A 14,598-nucleotide genomic window follows, 5' to 3' on the forward strand; every position below is an offset into this window, starting at 1 on the left:
CTTCTTCTTCATGTCTTGATGCCTCGAAGTTCCGGCATGGACTAGCTGTTTTATTTATTTTAGCTTCCTAGATATTCTTAGATTTAGTAATTTGAGGATAGATGTTCTTGTGGTGATGACTTCCAGATTTTGGGGATAATGATTGATAAATTTTAGAAGTTATTTAATTGATTTCGTTAATGAGTTTTAAGTCTTCCGCATCGTATTTTGTTCATTATGGTTAAAATGTTGGGGTTTAGATTGGTTGGTTCGCTCACATAGTAGGATAAGTGTGGGTGCCACTCGCGACCCGTTTTGGGTCGTGACATTACTTTATAAAGATACAAATATTTTTGATAACTTATCGACTAAAGTAAAACATATCAAACTCAAGTATAAAAATAATACAATAATAATAATAATAACAATAACATGCTAGAGATTAAGGAGAAGAACACTAAAAAAATGACAAACTGAAGTAAATGAAACAATAAGTAATAAAATAAAAAAATTAGATAGTCGTAAGTAAAACTAGACTATACTCATATACCTACTAACCTCCTATCTAATTTTCATGTTTTATGCCTATTTATCTAGGATCATATCCTCGATTAGCTAAAGATGTGTCATATCCTTTTTAATCACCTCTCTCCAATATGTCTTTTCATACCTATTATAGTCAACTCCCACACTTCTTCATTGGGTGCGTCTATGCATCTTCTCTTTACATGCATTGCATCTTAATCTCGTTTTTCTCATTTTGTCCATTACGAAGGCGACTTTCATTTTATGCCGAATATATTCATTGTTAATCCTATATTCCTTATTATGTCCACATATTCATCTCAACATCTCATTTTTGTTGCTTTCGAGTAGATGTGTCAATTCTTAGCCAGCCAATACTCCGCCCCATAACATGATTGGCCTCACATCCACTTTATAAATCTTACCTGTTTTGGTGATACATTATCACACAAGAAACCAAATTTGACTTCATCAACCACGCTCTAATATATATGATATATGTAACATTATTGTCAATCTCGTTTTTCCTTGAATTATTGACTCAATATACTTAAAACTTTGGTTTTTGGAGATGACTTGGTTATCAATTCTCCCTCCCCCATCTTCTACATGAGTAATGTTATTAAACTTATACTCCAAGTATTCTGTTTTAGTCTCACTCAATCCGAATCCTTTATACTCCAAAGTTTATTGTTCAAATCCCTAGCCTATTATTAACTGTGACACATGTATCGTCTTAATACTATGTCATATATAAATAACATACACCATAACACGCCTCTCGTTGAATATACCTCATGAATACTTCCATCACCAAAGCAAAATAATGAACTAAGAGTTAATTCGTGGTACAATCCCATCTCGACCAAAAAGTGTTTTGAATCTCCTCCTATTAGACCCACTCAAGATTTAACTCTCTCATACATGTCTTTAATAGTCCTAATATAAACTACATATACATCTCTAGCCTCCAAACATCTCTATATACCTCTATAAAAACTAGGTACATTGTATATCTTTTATTAAATCAATAAGTCCTTTTTTTCATCCCTAATCCATTAATCTCCTCACGAAATACCAATTCTATTTATTTTAATTGAAGTGTTCGTATTTTTACAATGTGTTGGTAGTTTTGTCTGAGAACTATTTCATTAGAAAGGGATTAAAATTCATGAAAAAGGAATAATCAGAAAAACAACCACAAGACAAATTGAAGAAATTAAAGAAAAAGTGTATAGACAAGAAAAAAATGAACTCTTTCGTCATTTTTACTTGTCACATTTTGACTTGACATATTCATTAAATAAAAAATGACTAATATAAGTATTTTATCAAATTATTCCTATTAAATAATATTTAATATTAAGTCTTGAAAAATGATTTGAAGAAAGAGTATTTAATGCTTATGATAAACATGATTAATTATTATTATCTTTTCTTGATATGTTAAAATTGTCAAGTAAAAACTGAAAATTTATTTTAGGAAAAAATGACAAGTAAAAATGAACAAAGGAAATGCTTACTCCCTCCATTCCATACTTATTAGGTATCGTTATTTTAAAAATAGTTATTCCATATTAATTGTCCACCATACTATAAATTAAGAAGATATTAATTAATTTTTTTATATTAAATTTTAACTAATTCTTTTTAAAAAATTTTTACATTTATTTGTAGGATTTTAGATAGATTTTAAGAGGTGAATTGATAAAATTATATTTATATTTTGTGATTTTCTATACACTATCTAAAATAAGAAGTGCTTAATTTATATGAAATAGGGGCATTATTAAAGTCAAATTAAATCTGCCGACCTACAACTTGGACTTTCTTTATAATATAATCAACCTAAGGCATGTAGAATTAGAGAAACCAACCACATTAAAATCTAATTATTTTATTGCATTATTATTGTTTATTCATATATTATAGTACTAAATATTTGGATTTATTGAAGTTTTTTTTTTTTTAAAAAAAATAGTAGTTGCTATCATAGTCAAATAAATTGATTGGCAAGTGGCAACGTTCAACGTTCTAACCTATACTGCTAGTAGACTCTGGACTGTGGACTACAACTGGCAATTGAATTTTTATTTTTATCCGTTCGTTTCTATTTATATGTTATTGTTTTAAATTTATTTCTCTGAAGATATTACATAAGTTTATTATTGTATCTTTAAATGAACATAATTTTATTTATTTTGATTAATTAAATTAATTAATAAACATAAATTAATTATTTAATTTTCTATATCAGTCAAATTCATACTTTTAAGACTAATAAGTCTTAAATAAATATGAAGAATAATATTATTTATATACTAATTTTGTAAAATAATAAATATTAAACAATATCAATTTCTAATAAGAACGACATGTAAATAGACACAATAAAAAACAAGAAAAAAAGAGAGCATATTTTTTATGTATATAAGATGAGCAAATTTTACTCATAAAAATATGTTAATTGACATTACAAAATTGAAATCAATGCACACAAGTTGACACTTGCTGATGTTTGAACAGTTCAAGGGACACCCCACATCAACAGATTTAACTACTTAAACAACTAGAACAAAATAATTTGTTTGGATTTTTCGTTTATAGCAAGTAAATTCGATTCTTATTATATGGTAATAATAAAAACGGTACATATTAATTAATTTTAGTATGTTTTTTGTTTGTTTAGTAAAAGTATTACTGTTTGAGTAGTCATAATAATTTTCTCAATGTTTAAAAGTATTTTGAATCATTAGTGCACTTTGTTGATTCACATTTCCTACGTCACAAATACCCGTTTGGCCATAAATGTTGTTAAGAATATTGGAGGAAAAAATTGGCAAATGGTGGTTGTTTATATAATTTGTTATTATTTGATAAATAATTTTGATTTCTCAAAAAGTAGAAAAAATAATTTCGGGTCGAATTCTTGAGAATTTTTAATAATTTAAAAATTATTTCAAACTTCTATATTTTACAATAATTATTTGTATATAAATCAATGACATTTTTCTTCCTTTTTTTTTCCAGATTCATATTAATTAGTTTTGGTTACTGTCATAATTTTTCACGGAAACATTAATTATAAAATGATAATACAAATTTTTGACTTTTTTTTAGTAGTTTTAAAACATAGAGGTATTAATCCTCTTTCCTTAAAAAGACAAATATTTTCTCCAAAAATTATGGTTAAATACATGGTAAAACTTCACCCAAAAATGATTTTTCAAAAATATAGAAATATATGGCTATACGCTAGCTAAAATTGTAGTACTTTTTTTTTTGTCTGTCCAAAAAAAAAAAATCTATTTTCATGTTTAGTTAGTTTTCCAATTATAACCTTTTACATGACAAGTTTAAGATCTTTCACATCTTTTAATATTACAAGCTTTGAAACTTCTCTTTGTTTTTAAAGCTTCGTCCCCAATTAAATTAATAGAAAAAGTAATATTTTTTTATTATATATAGTAATTAGAGATGCAAATTTATATTTTTTAAATTTATATTTAAATTCATAATAAAATTAAATATACTGACTCACGTAAATTAGTTGAGAGAAAATAGGTATTAGTGTCTTAGTGATATATAGTGGGAGATGATTACATAAGGATTGTGATGTGTGAAGAATGGGATAAAAACGAATATGCGCAATGCACTATAAGTTTAGTGATGTGAGTGATTGTCATTTCTTTGGAATATATATGGTACTTTCCCATTTGGATTATTATTATTATTATTGTTAATTGCATGCATTTTCTAGTCAAGGAAAGTGGCCAAAGAAACTTCAACTTTGGTTTATATTCTACCTTGCACAAGACAAAAGATTTTCGAATATTTAGTATTTTGGAATGTAAATTAAATATTGTTCAACTTACATAATAAACAATATCCATTATATATTCAAAATTAATGACAGGAGGGGTTGGCGCAATAGTAAAAGTCTTTGCTATCATCGTCGTGTGATCAGAAGGTCATGACTAGTTCAAATTATAAAAAGAACATATTGCAACCATATGATAGTTAATTGAAGGAATCACTATAGATGTATACAATCAAACGTGAAAAAATTAAAGTCAGTATTGATTGATTGAAGCTGAAATTTAGGTTCGTAAAAAAAACGTGAAGAGATAGAGTGAACAACAATTGATGAAGCTGAATCATATTCACAAAATGGAAATTATTTTCGACTAGGTGTAGTTTCAAAATCTTGAAAACGTATAGTCCCATGTATGTCATTTGTATATTGCACGTAGGTGGTGTATATAATACTGATACATTTGACATACATAGGATATACATGATATACACATGACATATTGTGATTATATAGCGTTATGGTCAATGCATTACATGTGACAATTTTTCATCTATATTTTTAGTCTTGCTGCTTGCATCTTTCTTCAAAGGATTCTAACTTTTTCTCAACATTAGATAAATTAATATTTCCTAGATTTTTTTTGATTAAATAAACATAGAAAAAAATTAAAAGATAAAAATGTTTTCTAACTGTACCAAACACACTATTAATCACTACTTCCTCGATCCCATTTTAGTTGATAATTATACTGAAAAGTTATCCCATAAGTATTAGTTATTCACCTTATTAAATTAAGGAAACTATAATTAAATTTTCTTATATTTCCCTTGCAATTAATTTTTTTTGAAAGTGTTTCCATTTGTTTGTAAAATTCCTAAGAAGTTATGTAAGAGTAAATTAGTAAAATTATCTTTTTATATATGATTTCTTAAGCATCGTGTAAAATAAAAAGTGATCAACGAATATAAAACAGATGTAATACCATTTTAGTTGGATCTTCTTCTCCCATTAACTTTGTGAATTTCAAAATTTATGTGGATAAAATCTTCTTAGCCAAGAGGAAGATTTTGCACAACTTTTTAAGTTAACAACTATAGAGATAGGCAATTTACATGAAAAAATACGTAATGTGAGTGAGGTAAATAGTTCAAATTTCCATACATAAACCAAATCTAAAATAGTCATATGCGGTGAGTTATTAATAGTTTTCTATTTAAATTGGTAATATATGCATGTGACTACCTTTCAAAAAGAAATTTTTATTTAAAAGAAACATGCTACTTCCCGTGATATGAAAAATACTAAATAAGAAGTAAGAAAAGAAATTAGCAGTTTTTGTCAAATAATTGACGACTCCTTAAAGTTGTCTACAAAATTCACTTGCACACCTAAACCCAACTTTATACCTATTCAATACTCGAATTTTAACATAATTGCACTTATTAGACACCACGACAGACGTGACACGAGAATTATTTCACATGGTACTGTATTTCACATGGTACTGCGCGCATGAATTGCTATTGGAACTTTTTTTTAATCGACACATGAATAAAATTCATGGACGAAACACTTTGGGAGATGCTAGGCGTAATCGCGTCGATAAAACTAAACAAACACATAGGAGGCACAAGATCAACAAAGGCCCATACAAAAGCCCATATGATGTGGAGCTATATTATAGCTATATTGCTGGTGTAAGTTGCATCTATTAGCCACTTTAGGACAGCTATTTAAATTTGCAAATTGTATAAAATCTAGTCAATAAATGTCTCTTGATAACCTGATCCTTTAATATCTTTCACAATATCAATGCATAAATATTAGTGAAAATCAATACAAATTAATAACTGGAGATTATGTTTGGGTGCCAAAAAGTTTAAGTGGTAGGAGTAAGATATAAAAAGAGGAGGCATCAAATTAAGATTACTTGCCTTCTTTGCTTCACTTAATTCTTATTCTTTGCCTTTTCATCAATCAAACTTTCTACTACAAGTCTTCATGGAGCCATATTCTTCACAACAACAACAATAATTCTGTTGTATTTGTTTTCAAGCTTTCATCTTGTCTTCCATATCCAAATTTTGATCATAATGTCTCGTCAACGCGAAACCAACCCTTATTTTCTTCCACCACATGTTCCTCCTCTTGAACATCAACATGAACCACAACATCCTCCTTTCTCTTCTCAATTTCCACCTTCTAATGCAAGAAATCAAACGCCACATGAACCACAACATCCTCCTTTCTCTTCTCAATTTCCACCTTCTAATGCAAAAAATCAAACGCCACATGAACCACATTCTCCTGGAGATTCTTATTTTCCAAGTCCAACGATGCCAGTGTCAACGAGACATTCCCAGCCACAACTTCATTCAGGACCACAACCACATAGTACTGGTCATGACTCTCACTTACCAACACCAGTACCTCCACCACGACAGCAGCAGCAACATTCAGGATCTCGACCTCATAGCCAACATCATCGTCACTCTTCAGGTGAGTCCAAATGTTGTCTAGAGGCTCACGTAAACCCTGAAGCTCAGTGAAGCCCTTCACTTTGCTTAATTCCTGTTTTAGCGTACTAAATGGCATCATCACTGATGAGCTCAGTCATTAACAACACTAGCACTAGACACTGAATCTGGTTAACAAAGTGATACATCAATTGTTGGCAAAGAAAACGTCATGACTGAACTTTTTATCAATTAAAAACAAGAAATAAGGGATCTAGTATAGCATGCCGGGCCATGTATATAAACCTAACAATACATTTTGAGCTTATTGACATGATTTTAACTGCATAAATATGTTTATGATTCATTGCGGTTTTCTACTCTTTTGAACATACAATTATTATTTGTAATTACCAACAAACTTTGATGATTTTTTGAGCTTTTCACTTTTGACTACTATGTTCAGGTCTAGTGCGAGTACCCACTAGGCGTAAAACTAGGCCATTTGCATGGCTAGTTGCAGGTTTTTGTGCACTTTTCTGGGTCATGGTAATAGTGGCTGGCCTAGCAATCCTCATTATCTATCTTGTATTTCGTCCAAGAAATCCAAAGTTTGACATAACTAGTGCTACACTAAACGCAGCCTATCTTGACATGGGATACCTCCTTAATGCTGACATTACTATACTTGCAAACTTCACAAATCCAAACAAGAAAGGCAGGGTGGATTTCCATTATGCCATTCTAGATCTTTATCATGGTGGACACCTACTGGCTTCCAGTTACATGGACCCTTTCTCGACAATGAGCCATGAGTCGAGGTTTCAAGATGTACACTTGGTGAGCAGTCAAGTGAGACTTTCTTTGGAACAAAGCCAACAACTGAAGAAAGAAGTGGATAATGGAAGAGTGAAATTTGAAGTGAAGGGCTTGTTTAGAGCAAGGTCTAACTTAGGGAGTTTCCTTCAATACTCCTACTGGTTGTATGCCCAGTGCACTATTGTGGTTACCAGCCCTCCAACTGGTGTCTTGATTGGCAGAAAGTGCACAACGAAGCGCTAACAGTCCATAGGGCTTATTATTTGGACTTCAAGAAATGGTTTCAGTTACCTGTGCTCTCTGCTCTTTCACTCATGTTTTGGTTCTATCTTCTATCTTCTGTCAAAATATATGATCTGGGGCTTTTTAACCTTTTACCATTCTTTGTACTTCTCGGTCAATTTTACCCACAACACCTTTATATATTGGAAGAGCTTTATATTGTTTTTATGAGATGACAGCTTATTAGCTGAATGTTCAAACTAGAACACAACATTCATATAACAAAAACACTAGTACATGAATTTTTCAATACCTGCATGGTCATGGAATCATATAAGGTTACATAGAGATGCATAGAGGTTGCAAGACAAGTTCAAATGCAATGTAATGTTTTACTATCAAGGGGTAAATAGACAGATCATGTAATTATCTTATTGCAAAAAGGCTAAGGTTCTGAACAAAAATTGGGACTGCCACAACAATAGAATTTCTTGAGAGATGGTGAAAGTGGACATTCTCTCGAGCATAATACATACAAGTTCTCCCTCATACGAGGCACATGACTTCACTAACTATATTCTCTTCTCATAGAAATGCCAAATAATTCGATACCTTGAGATTACAATACAGGTATGAACAACTGATGCAGGAGCGATGACAAACAAAAATGCATCCTCTTATAACCTCCGGAATTGGTCCCTAGTGAAAAAGGGATGCCTTAGGGCATCACGAGCCGTCATTCTGATAGACGGGTCAAATCTAAGGAGACCTTGCAAAAGGTCTATAAGATCACCAGCTGAATGATCAACATGCTGCATCACTAAATTCTGCAGCAAAGCCCAAAGAACGTATGTAAGATTCCAGTGAATAAAAACAAGTGGAACAGGAGAACACCAATTGTCGATCTACCTGGAGACGAGGCAACTTTATCACAGACTTTATGCTCTCTCGGGAAGTGGCGCCTTCAGGCCAGTCTAATCGACCCCTCCTTACATATTTCTCTGCATGTCGACTATCCAAATAAAAAAGGAATAAGTTGATTGCTGATGATAACTGATGACATGAACATAATAAAATGACACTCACTCCACTTTATTTAACATCTGTGATGGTAATGGACCCAATACTCTTTCCATCATGGCCAGGTGCTCTAAATTTTCGTGTGTCTGGAACAAAGCTTCACCCTGCAAAAACCACCCCACATGAATACCTAGTATCTACTGCATTTTCCATCAACATATAAACATCTGACTTCAAAAGAACAGATTAATGATAAGATCAGATGCTAGCAAATACCGAGCATAGTTCTACCAAGATGCAGCCCACGCTCCATAAATCACACGGGTAGCTCCATCCAAGGCCTGAAACAAACATAAAGCTCAGTAATCAAGTTAGAGATCAATGATATAATTAGTGAGTATTTGCTGAGGGGAAGAAAATCTAAACCCACCAAGAATAACTTCAGGTGCACGGTAATGTCGTGTGGACACAATATAGTTGTGATCTGGTCGTTCGTAAGCAGTGCTACCAAAGTCTATTACTTTGATAGCACTAGACTTTGGTAACCTTTTATAAAATGATCTGTCTCTGTGTGACCATGGTGTACCCTGCAAAAGTAAGTAAAGGAACATACGCAGAAAGAGATATAAATGATGTGGCGTGGTTTCCAGAGGACTAGTAGTTCTAGTCGTTAAAAGAGTATAACACAATCTTAAGAGATTGAGAAACAGAACCTAACATACCTTGTAGTCGGGCACTTTTATGTAGTCTGCAGAAACAAAGAGTATATTCTCAGGCTTAAGGTCTGTATGGATGAGACGCATATCATGCATGACTGCAAACAAAGGACACAATAAGCATTCACTCCATGAAGAAGTGTCTTCGAAACAGTGGTGGCAATATAAAGGCAGTAACTTAACTAACAAAATAGCAAAAGTAAAATGCAATAGTTAACTCTTTGAGAACAGGAGAACAAAAAGTTGCCCAAGTATCTCATACTAGAAAAGTTAAATGAAGAAGTATAGACCACACACATGCTACACATTCCAACAATTGCCTCCCAATTTCACGAACTAGATCAACCGGAAATGCGCGATAACTGTTTTTCCGTAGAAAATCGAATAAACTTGGTCCAAGCTTCTCAAATACCTGTTAAGACCATTAAATTCATTGCAAGTCTTAAGTCCCCATGGAATTTGCAAAGTTGGGGATATCAGGTTACTACAAATCAGTAATGTACTTACTAAGCAAATATGGTTACGATAATCAAACCAGTTCCTTAATTGTACACAACTGCAAAGAAGGAATCTCTTTAACCATCACATGCAAACTTGCATTTATATGAAGAGCTAGTATATTCAACATAGACAACACATACCGGCTTCCACCCCTATCATATCTTCCTAGCAGCTGAAGCACGTCAATTTCTACCATTGCTGCTTCACGATACTTCTTTATACTTCGGATAATTTTAATGGCAACAAATTCCTTCTGCTCTCTGTCCCAGCATTCTAGAACTTGACCAAAGGTACCTGGTGAATAATAAAACATTGAAGAAAAAGATCCATGCCCAAACAAAAGTGATATTTTAGATAACAAATCAAGAAAAGAAAATATAGACTGACCTTCACCGATCTTTTTGAGAATTTTATCTGCAATTAAAGGAACGAAATTGTGTGAGAACATTATTGAGGGAACAGACTTATACTTGAATGCAACAAAACTAAAGCTGTTAAAGAAATGCAGTCAAACATAGACATTGTGAGAAATAAATTTTGACATTTCAAAAGCTTGCAGTATTCTGCCAGTGAGAAGAGATATGTCACTCCTTGATTTGGCCCACACTAGGATGGGAAGGAAAGTCGACTCCTGATATTTATGCAAGCAAAGACATGTGCAAAACAATGTGGAACCTCATTTCTTACACTTCCATGATGGTCATTTATTATGCCTGGGCACAGAAATGGATTGTTGAGAAGAAGAAGTAATCCTCACCTGTTGTTGTTTTACTGACTTTCTTCAATTAGTAAAGATATATCTTGCATAAAAAAGGGGATACTTCCATATACTTCACGCATAATGATCAGGAAGAAAAACTTATTTTCTACGCATATTGTGGTTTCTATTTGCTAACTAGAAAACCATAATTGCATAATTTCTTATGGACAAAATGATGGACTTCAGCACAAATCTAACACATAATTCCAGAAAGAACTGGATATAAGAGCAACCAGAAAGAACCTAACATTTACTTTGATTAAGCAGAGCTTAACACATATATAACATGGCGATGAAAAAAAAGTAATTACAGCGAGTTGTTAAATTCTCTCCAAGCTCAAACAAGTAATGTCCATCTTTGTCATCTTCTCGTCGTGGAGGAGAGCCTTTTTGAGCCAGTCCTTTTACATATAAATTATCATGATCGGGTAGTAATCTTGAATGCACATAGCTCGATGAATTGCCAACCTCTTGCCCATAATAAATTCCTGACTGAGCCTACAGACAACCATTCGTTCATATTCTTCTGAAAAAGATATAACATAAAACCTACCCTATATTTAACACTAAACTGAATTTTGAAAGAGTAACAACCAAGATGAATATTTTTACACAATTCCCAACTCAACAAACTGAATAAGCTGGACGTAACTATTAAATCACTACAAAATTATTGACATGATTTTTTTTAATAAAACTTCGTCCAGCTACAAATATCTCACCAATATCAAATACTACACCTTTCAGTTTATATCGCATAAATCTTCCTATTCAACTCGGATCGGTTTGTACCTTTTTCATTATGATTCAATTCATCTTTAAATCATGCTAATTCAAATGCCAATGCCACTCAAAAGAACCTTTAGAAAAGGCTATATTTTTATTTAAAAAATTACAGATTTGAGTGAAAAAAACTTCTGTTTTTCTCCCCTCAAAGTAAAAGTCCCAAATGGAGTAAAATATCAGATCCAAATCAAATAAACAAAATTTTCTAACAGCTATTCATTTTATACTACAGATTTCGAGTCAATAATTTAGACATCAACTTCTCCTCTAATACCCTATCTTAATTCATCAGTTTTTGGCTCGCAAAACATTCATGGAACAAGAACTTCAATTGAAATCAAAATACTCAATATTGAACTATCACTTTTCGTGTCATTTTTCGAACTTCTCACAAAACAGAACAAAAAATCAATAACAACAGAACTTTTATTGTCAAATGTAATTAAAACACTCAAAATTCCACCAATTTCTTTTCTCAGTTTCCCCAACATCTCATCAAAAAACACAAAATGACGCCAAAACATTCATTGAACCAGGACTTCAATTCCAATAAAAAAAAATTGAGCTAAATATGTTTCATTCTCCGAAGGAAGAAAAGGTTAAAATCAATAACAACAAAAATACGAAAGGAAAAAAAGATGTACCTTGGGAGTATGTGAAGGATCCCAATCTAGTCTTGGACGTTTCTTAGGACGACGATCCATGTAGGAATGTGGATATTCCGTTACGTAATCCATTTCCATCGATCAAATCGATGTATACATGAAGAGAGAAAACCCTAATCCCCAATTTGTTTGTGAGCTAAGGAGCAGCAAAAGCTAATGGTGTGGAGTTCCAACCGGCGTCTGATTGACAATGTGATCGATGGCTCACCGTTGGATTACAATATTACCTTTAATGGTTAACCATGGTTAGGTTATCTGGTTACTTTATTTATAGGTTCTTTCTTTTCGTTTTTATTTATTTCTCTTCCCTTTTAATGTGTTCCCTTTATTTTTTTAAAAAAATCTTATGTGTTTCCATTCCAAATATTCTATTCTGCGGCGAATTCACCGTTTGAGTAAAAATTGATAAGAAACAAATTTAATTAAATATTAATTGACAAATTATTGAATAAATTTTATACCCTTAATAGCTCAATCCAATTTTTAATATAGTTTTTAAAACACTATACGTAGAGTCGTTAATATGGACTAGATATGTTGGGCCGATCTGACATAACTCCGAATTTAATAGAGATAGATTGAGATTTCTGAAGCTCATTTAAGAAAAAGACTTTTAGCCCTGCATGAATAAGTCTGCTGATTTGTGAGGCTTGAGAAATATTGAGACTCGTGAACTAATAAAAATTAATTAAAAAATATAATATAATATTAAAGTTTAAAATGAAAGAGAGTCCAAACTCAAAACAATAATGTTAATATTTCTATTTAGATATTTATACTTTTACTTGAAAAGAAAAACTTAATAAATATTGTAAAGATAATTTTATTTGTGGGTTTGATAATCAAGTATAAACATTAACATCATGTAATATTATTTTGTGGATATTTATGATAATATTTGTAAATTATAATTTATAAATTAATTTAATAATTATTAAAAAAATACAATTTTTTTAAAAAGGTGGGTTGGATAGGGCTAGCCGTTTTCTAACACAAACAAAAATAAACTAGTCCGACCTAATCATAAAATATCATAACTTGTATGGGTTAGCATTGAGTTAGCTCATATTGCTATCTCTAACTATATGCCAGAAATATAGTAAATAAACATTTTTTATTTCAAAAAAAGTCATCTAATCTTTTTCTTTTGGTTTCTAGCGCATAAGATCAATTATTTCACACAACAATGTAAATTTCAAATTTCAATCTATATCGGTTAATTCTCGAGCTACCCTAAGCTCCTCAACGTCTACTCAATAATATAAAAGTGAACTTTTCAGTATGTCTTTTTAATTATTAAACTAATATACTCTTAATTAATAGAATTTTAAAATGATATATTTTTTTTCTCTGTCCCGTTACGCGGCACATATGAAAATTTGAGAATTATTTTTTAGAAAAATATGTTTTTGAATATTTTGAGTTATGATTTATTGTATTTTTAATGTAATTTTAAATAATATATGTTATTCACTCTGTCCCAACTTATATGACACGTGTGAAATTTTGAACTCAACCAAATTAATAGTATCTTTTTTAAAAAATATTTTAAATTGTTAATTATTATAACTTATAATACTCTTAGTTAACGTTATTTTTGAATAGTATATGTTATTTTCCCTAACTCAATTTATGTGGCACATGTGAATTTTTTGAAAGTTACTCAAATTTTTAATATCTTTTAAAATACTTTAAGTTGTAATTAATAGTCTTTTAACATAATTTTCAAATAATATATATTACTTCCTTTATCTCAATTTATGTAGTACATGTGAAATTTTCAAAGTTAACCATATTTTAATATGTTTTCGAATATTTTATGTTGTTAATGCAGTACAGGTAAAATTTCAAGCAGAAAATACAAAAAAAAATTATGCTATAATACTATAAAAACATATTAAACCTAAATTAATCATTCACAAGGCTAGTAACAATATCAATTAAATATATTTTCAAAAATAAATTGTGACAACATTAATAAGACTTGTAATACTTTTACTAGTTACGTTATTGTCTTTCGAGTTTCGAAAATTTGATAACTCTGATACATCGAATGAAATTTGTGTGTTATGTCCGGAATTGTTGTTGTTGATAACCTACAACATGAGACTTTCTTCTAATCTTTCGTAGACATATCTTTTTCCTTAGATTATTTAATAATTTCAACTTTTAATTTTTAAATAATATCATCATTTTTTCTGAGTTGTTGTGCATGTTTTGTAGTCTTCAATCACCTGATCTTTTTTATTCAAGGCGGCAACACAATCGTCAAAATCATCATTTGCAGTGATAAGGTCTTTCATGTGCCTTAAATCACTAAAGTTGATTTTCA

General features: G+C 31.0%; 2 protein-coding genes across 4 annotated transcripts; one reads left to right on the top strand and one right to left on the bottom strand.

Annotated features, from left to right (window-relative positions):
• The first annotated feature begins 6,415 nt into the window (after nucleotides 1-6,415).
• Nucleotides 6,416-8,046, top strand: LOC107020932 (NDR1/HIN1-like protein 26). Its single transcript, XM_015221467.2, has 2 exons — nucleotides 6,416-6,820; nucleotides 7,244-8,046. Exons 1-2 carry the CDS (start codon nucleotides 6,658-6,660, stop codon nucleotides 7,837-7,839), a joined length of 759 nt encoding a protein of 252 aa, XP_015076953.2. The 5' UTR covers nucleotides 6,416-6,657; the 3' UTR covers nucleotides 7,840-8,046.
• A 144-nt stretch (nucleotides 8,047-8,190) lies between these two features.
• Nucleotides 8,191-12,489, bottom strand: LOC107020931 (serine/threonine-protein kinase AFC2-like). 3 transcript variants are annotated; one of them, XM_015221466.2, is made up of 12 exons: nucleotides 12,246-12,489; nucleotides 11,127-11,313; nucleotides 10,443-10,469; nucleotides 10,196-10,349; nucleotides 10,062-10,110; nucleotides 9,852-9,966; nucleotides 9,561-9,652; nucleotides 9,269-9,425; nucleotides 9,115-9,179; nucleotides 8,905-9,002; nucleotides 8,728-8,830; nucleotides 8,191-8,645 (listed from the first exon to the last, which is right to left on the bottom strand). In XM_015221466.2, the coding sequence occupies exons 1-12, from the start codon at nucleotides 12,342-12,344 to the stop codon at nucleotides 8,496-8,498; spliced, it is 1,296 nt and encodes a 431-aa protein (XP_015076952.1). In that variant the 5' UTR covers nucleotides 12,345-12,489; the 3' UTR covers nucleotides 8,191-8,495. The 3 variants fall into 3 exon arrangements, with proteins under 3 accessions (XP_015076952.1, XP_027773043.1, XP_027773044.1); XM_027917242.1 differs by lacking the exon at nucleotides 11,127-11,313 and having other exon boundaries at nucleotides 12,246-12,479; XM_027917243.1 differs by lacking the exons at nucleotides 9,852-9,966; nucleotides 10,062-10,110; nucleotides 11,127-11,313 and having other exon boundaries at nucleotides 12,246-12,483.
• Nucleotides 12,490-14,598: the final 2,109 nt, after the last annotated feature.

The sequence above is a fragment of the Solanum pennellii genome, chromosome 5 (genome assembly GCF_001406875.1).
Source record: "Solanum pennellii chromosome 5, SPENNV200".
Taxonomy (NCBI): domain Eukaryota; kingdom Viridiplantae; phylum Streptophyta; class Magnoliopsida; order Solanales; family Solanaceae; genus Solanum; species Solanum pennellii.

Coding starts and splice junctions, on each gene's coding strand:
- LOC107020932 (XM_015221467.2), top strand. CDS start 6,658: ATGCCAGTGTCAACGAGACATTCCCAGCCACAACTTCATTCAGGACCA. Junction 6,821..7,243: donor ACATCATCGTCACTCTTCAG/GTGAGTCCAAAT, acceptor TACTATGTTCAG/GTCTAGTGCGAGTACCCACT.
- LOC107020931 (XM_015221466.2), bottom strand. CDS start 12,344: ATGGAAATGGATTACGTAACGGAATATCCACATTCCTACATGGATCGT. Junction 9,003..9,114: donor TCTTGGTAGAACTATGCTCG/GTATTTGCTAGC, acceptor TGGTTTTTGCAG/GGTGAAGCTTTGTTCCAGAC. Junction 8,646..8,727: donor TAAAGTTGCCTCGTCTCCAG/GTAGATCGACAA, acceptor GCTTTGCTGCAG/AATTTAGTGATGCAGCATGT.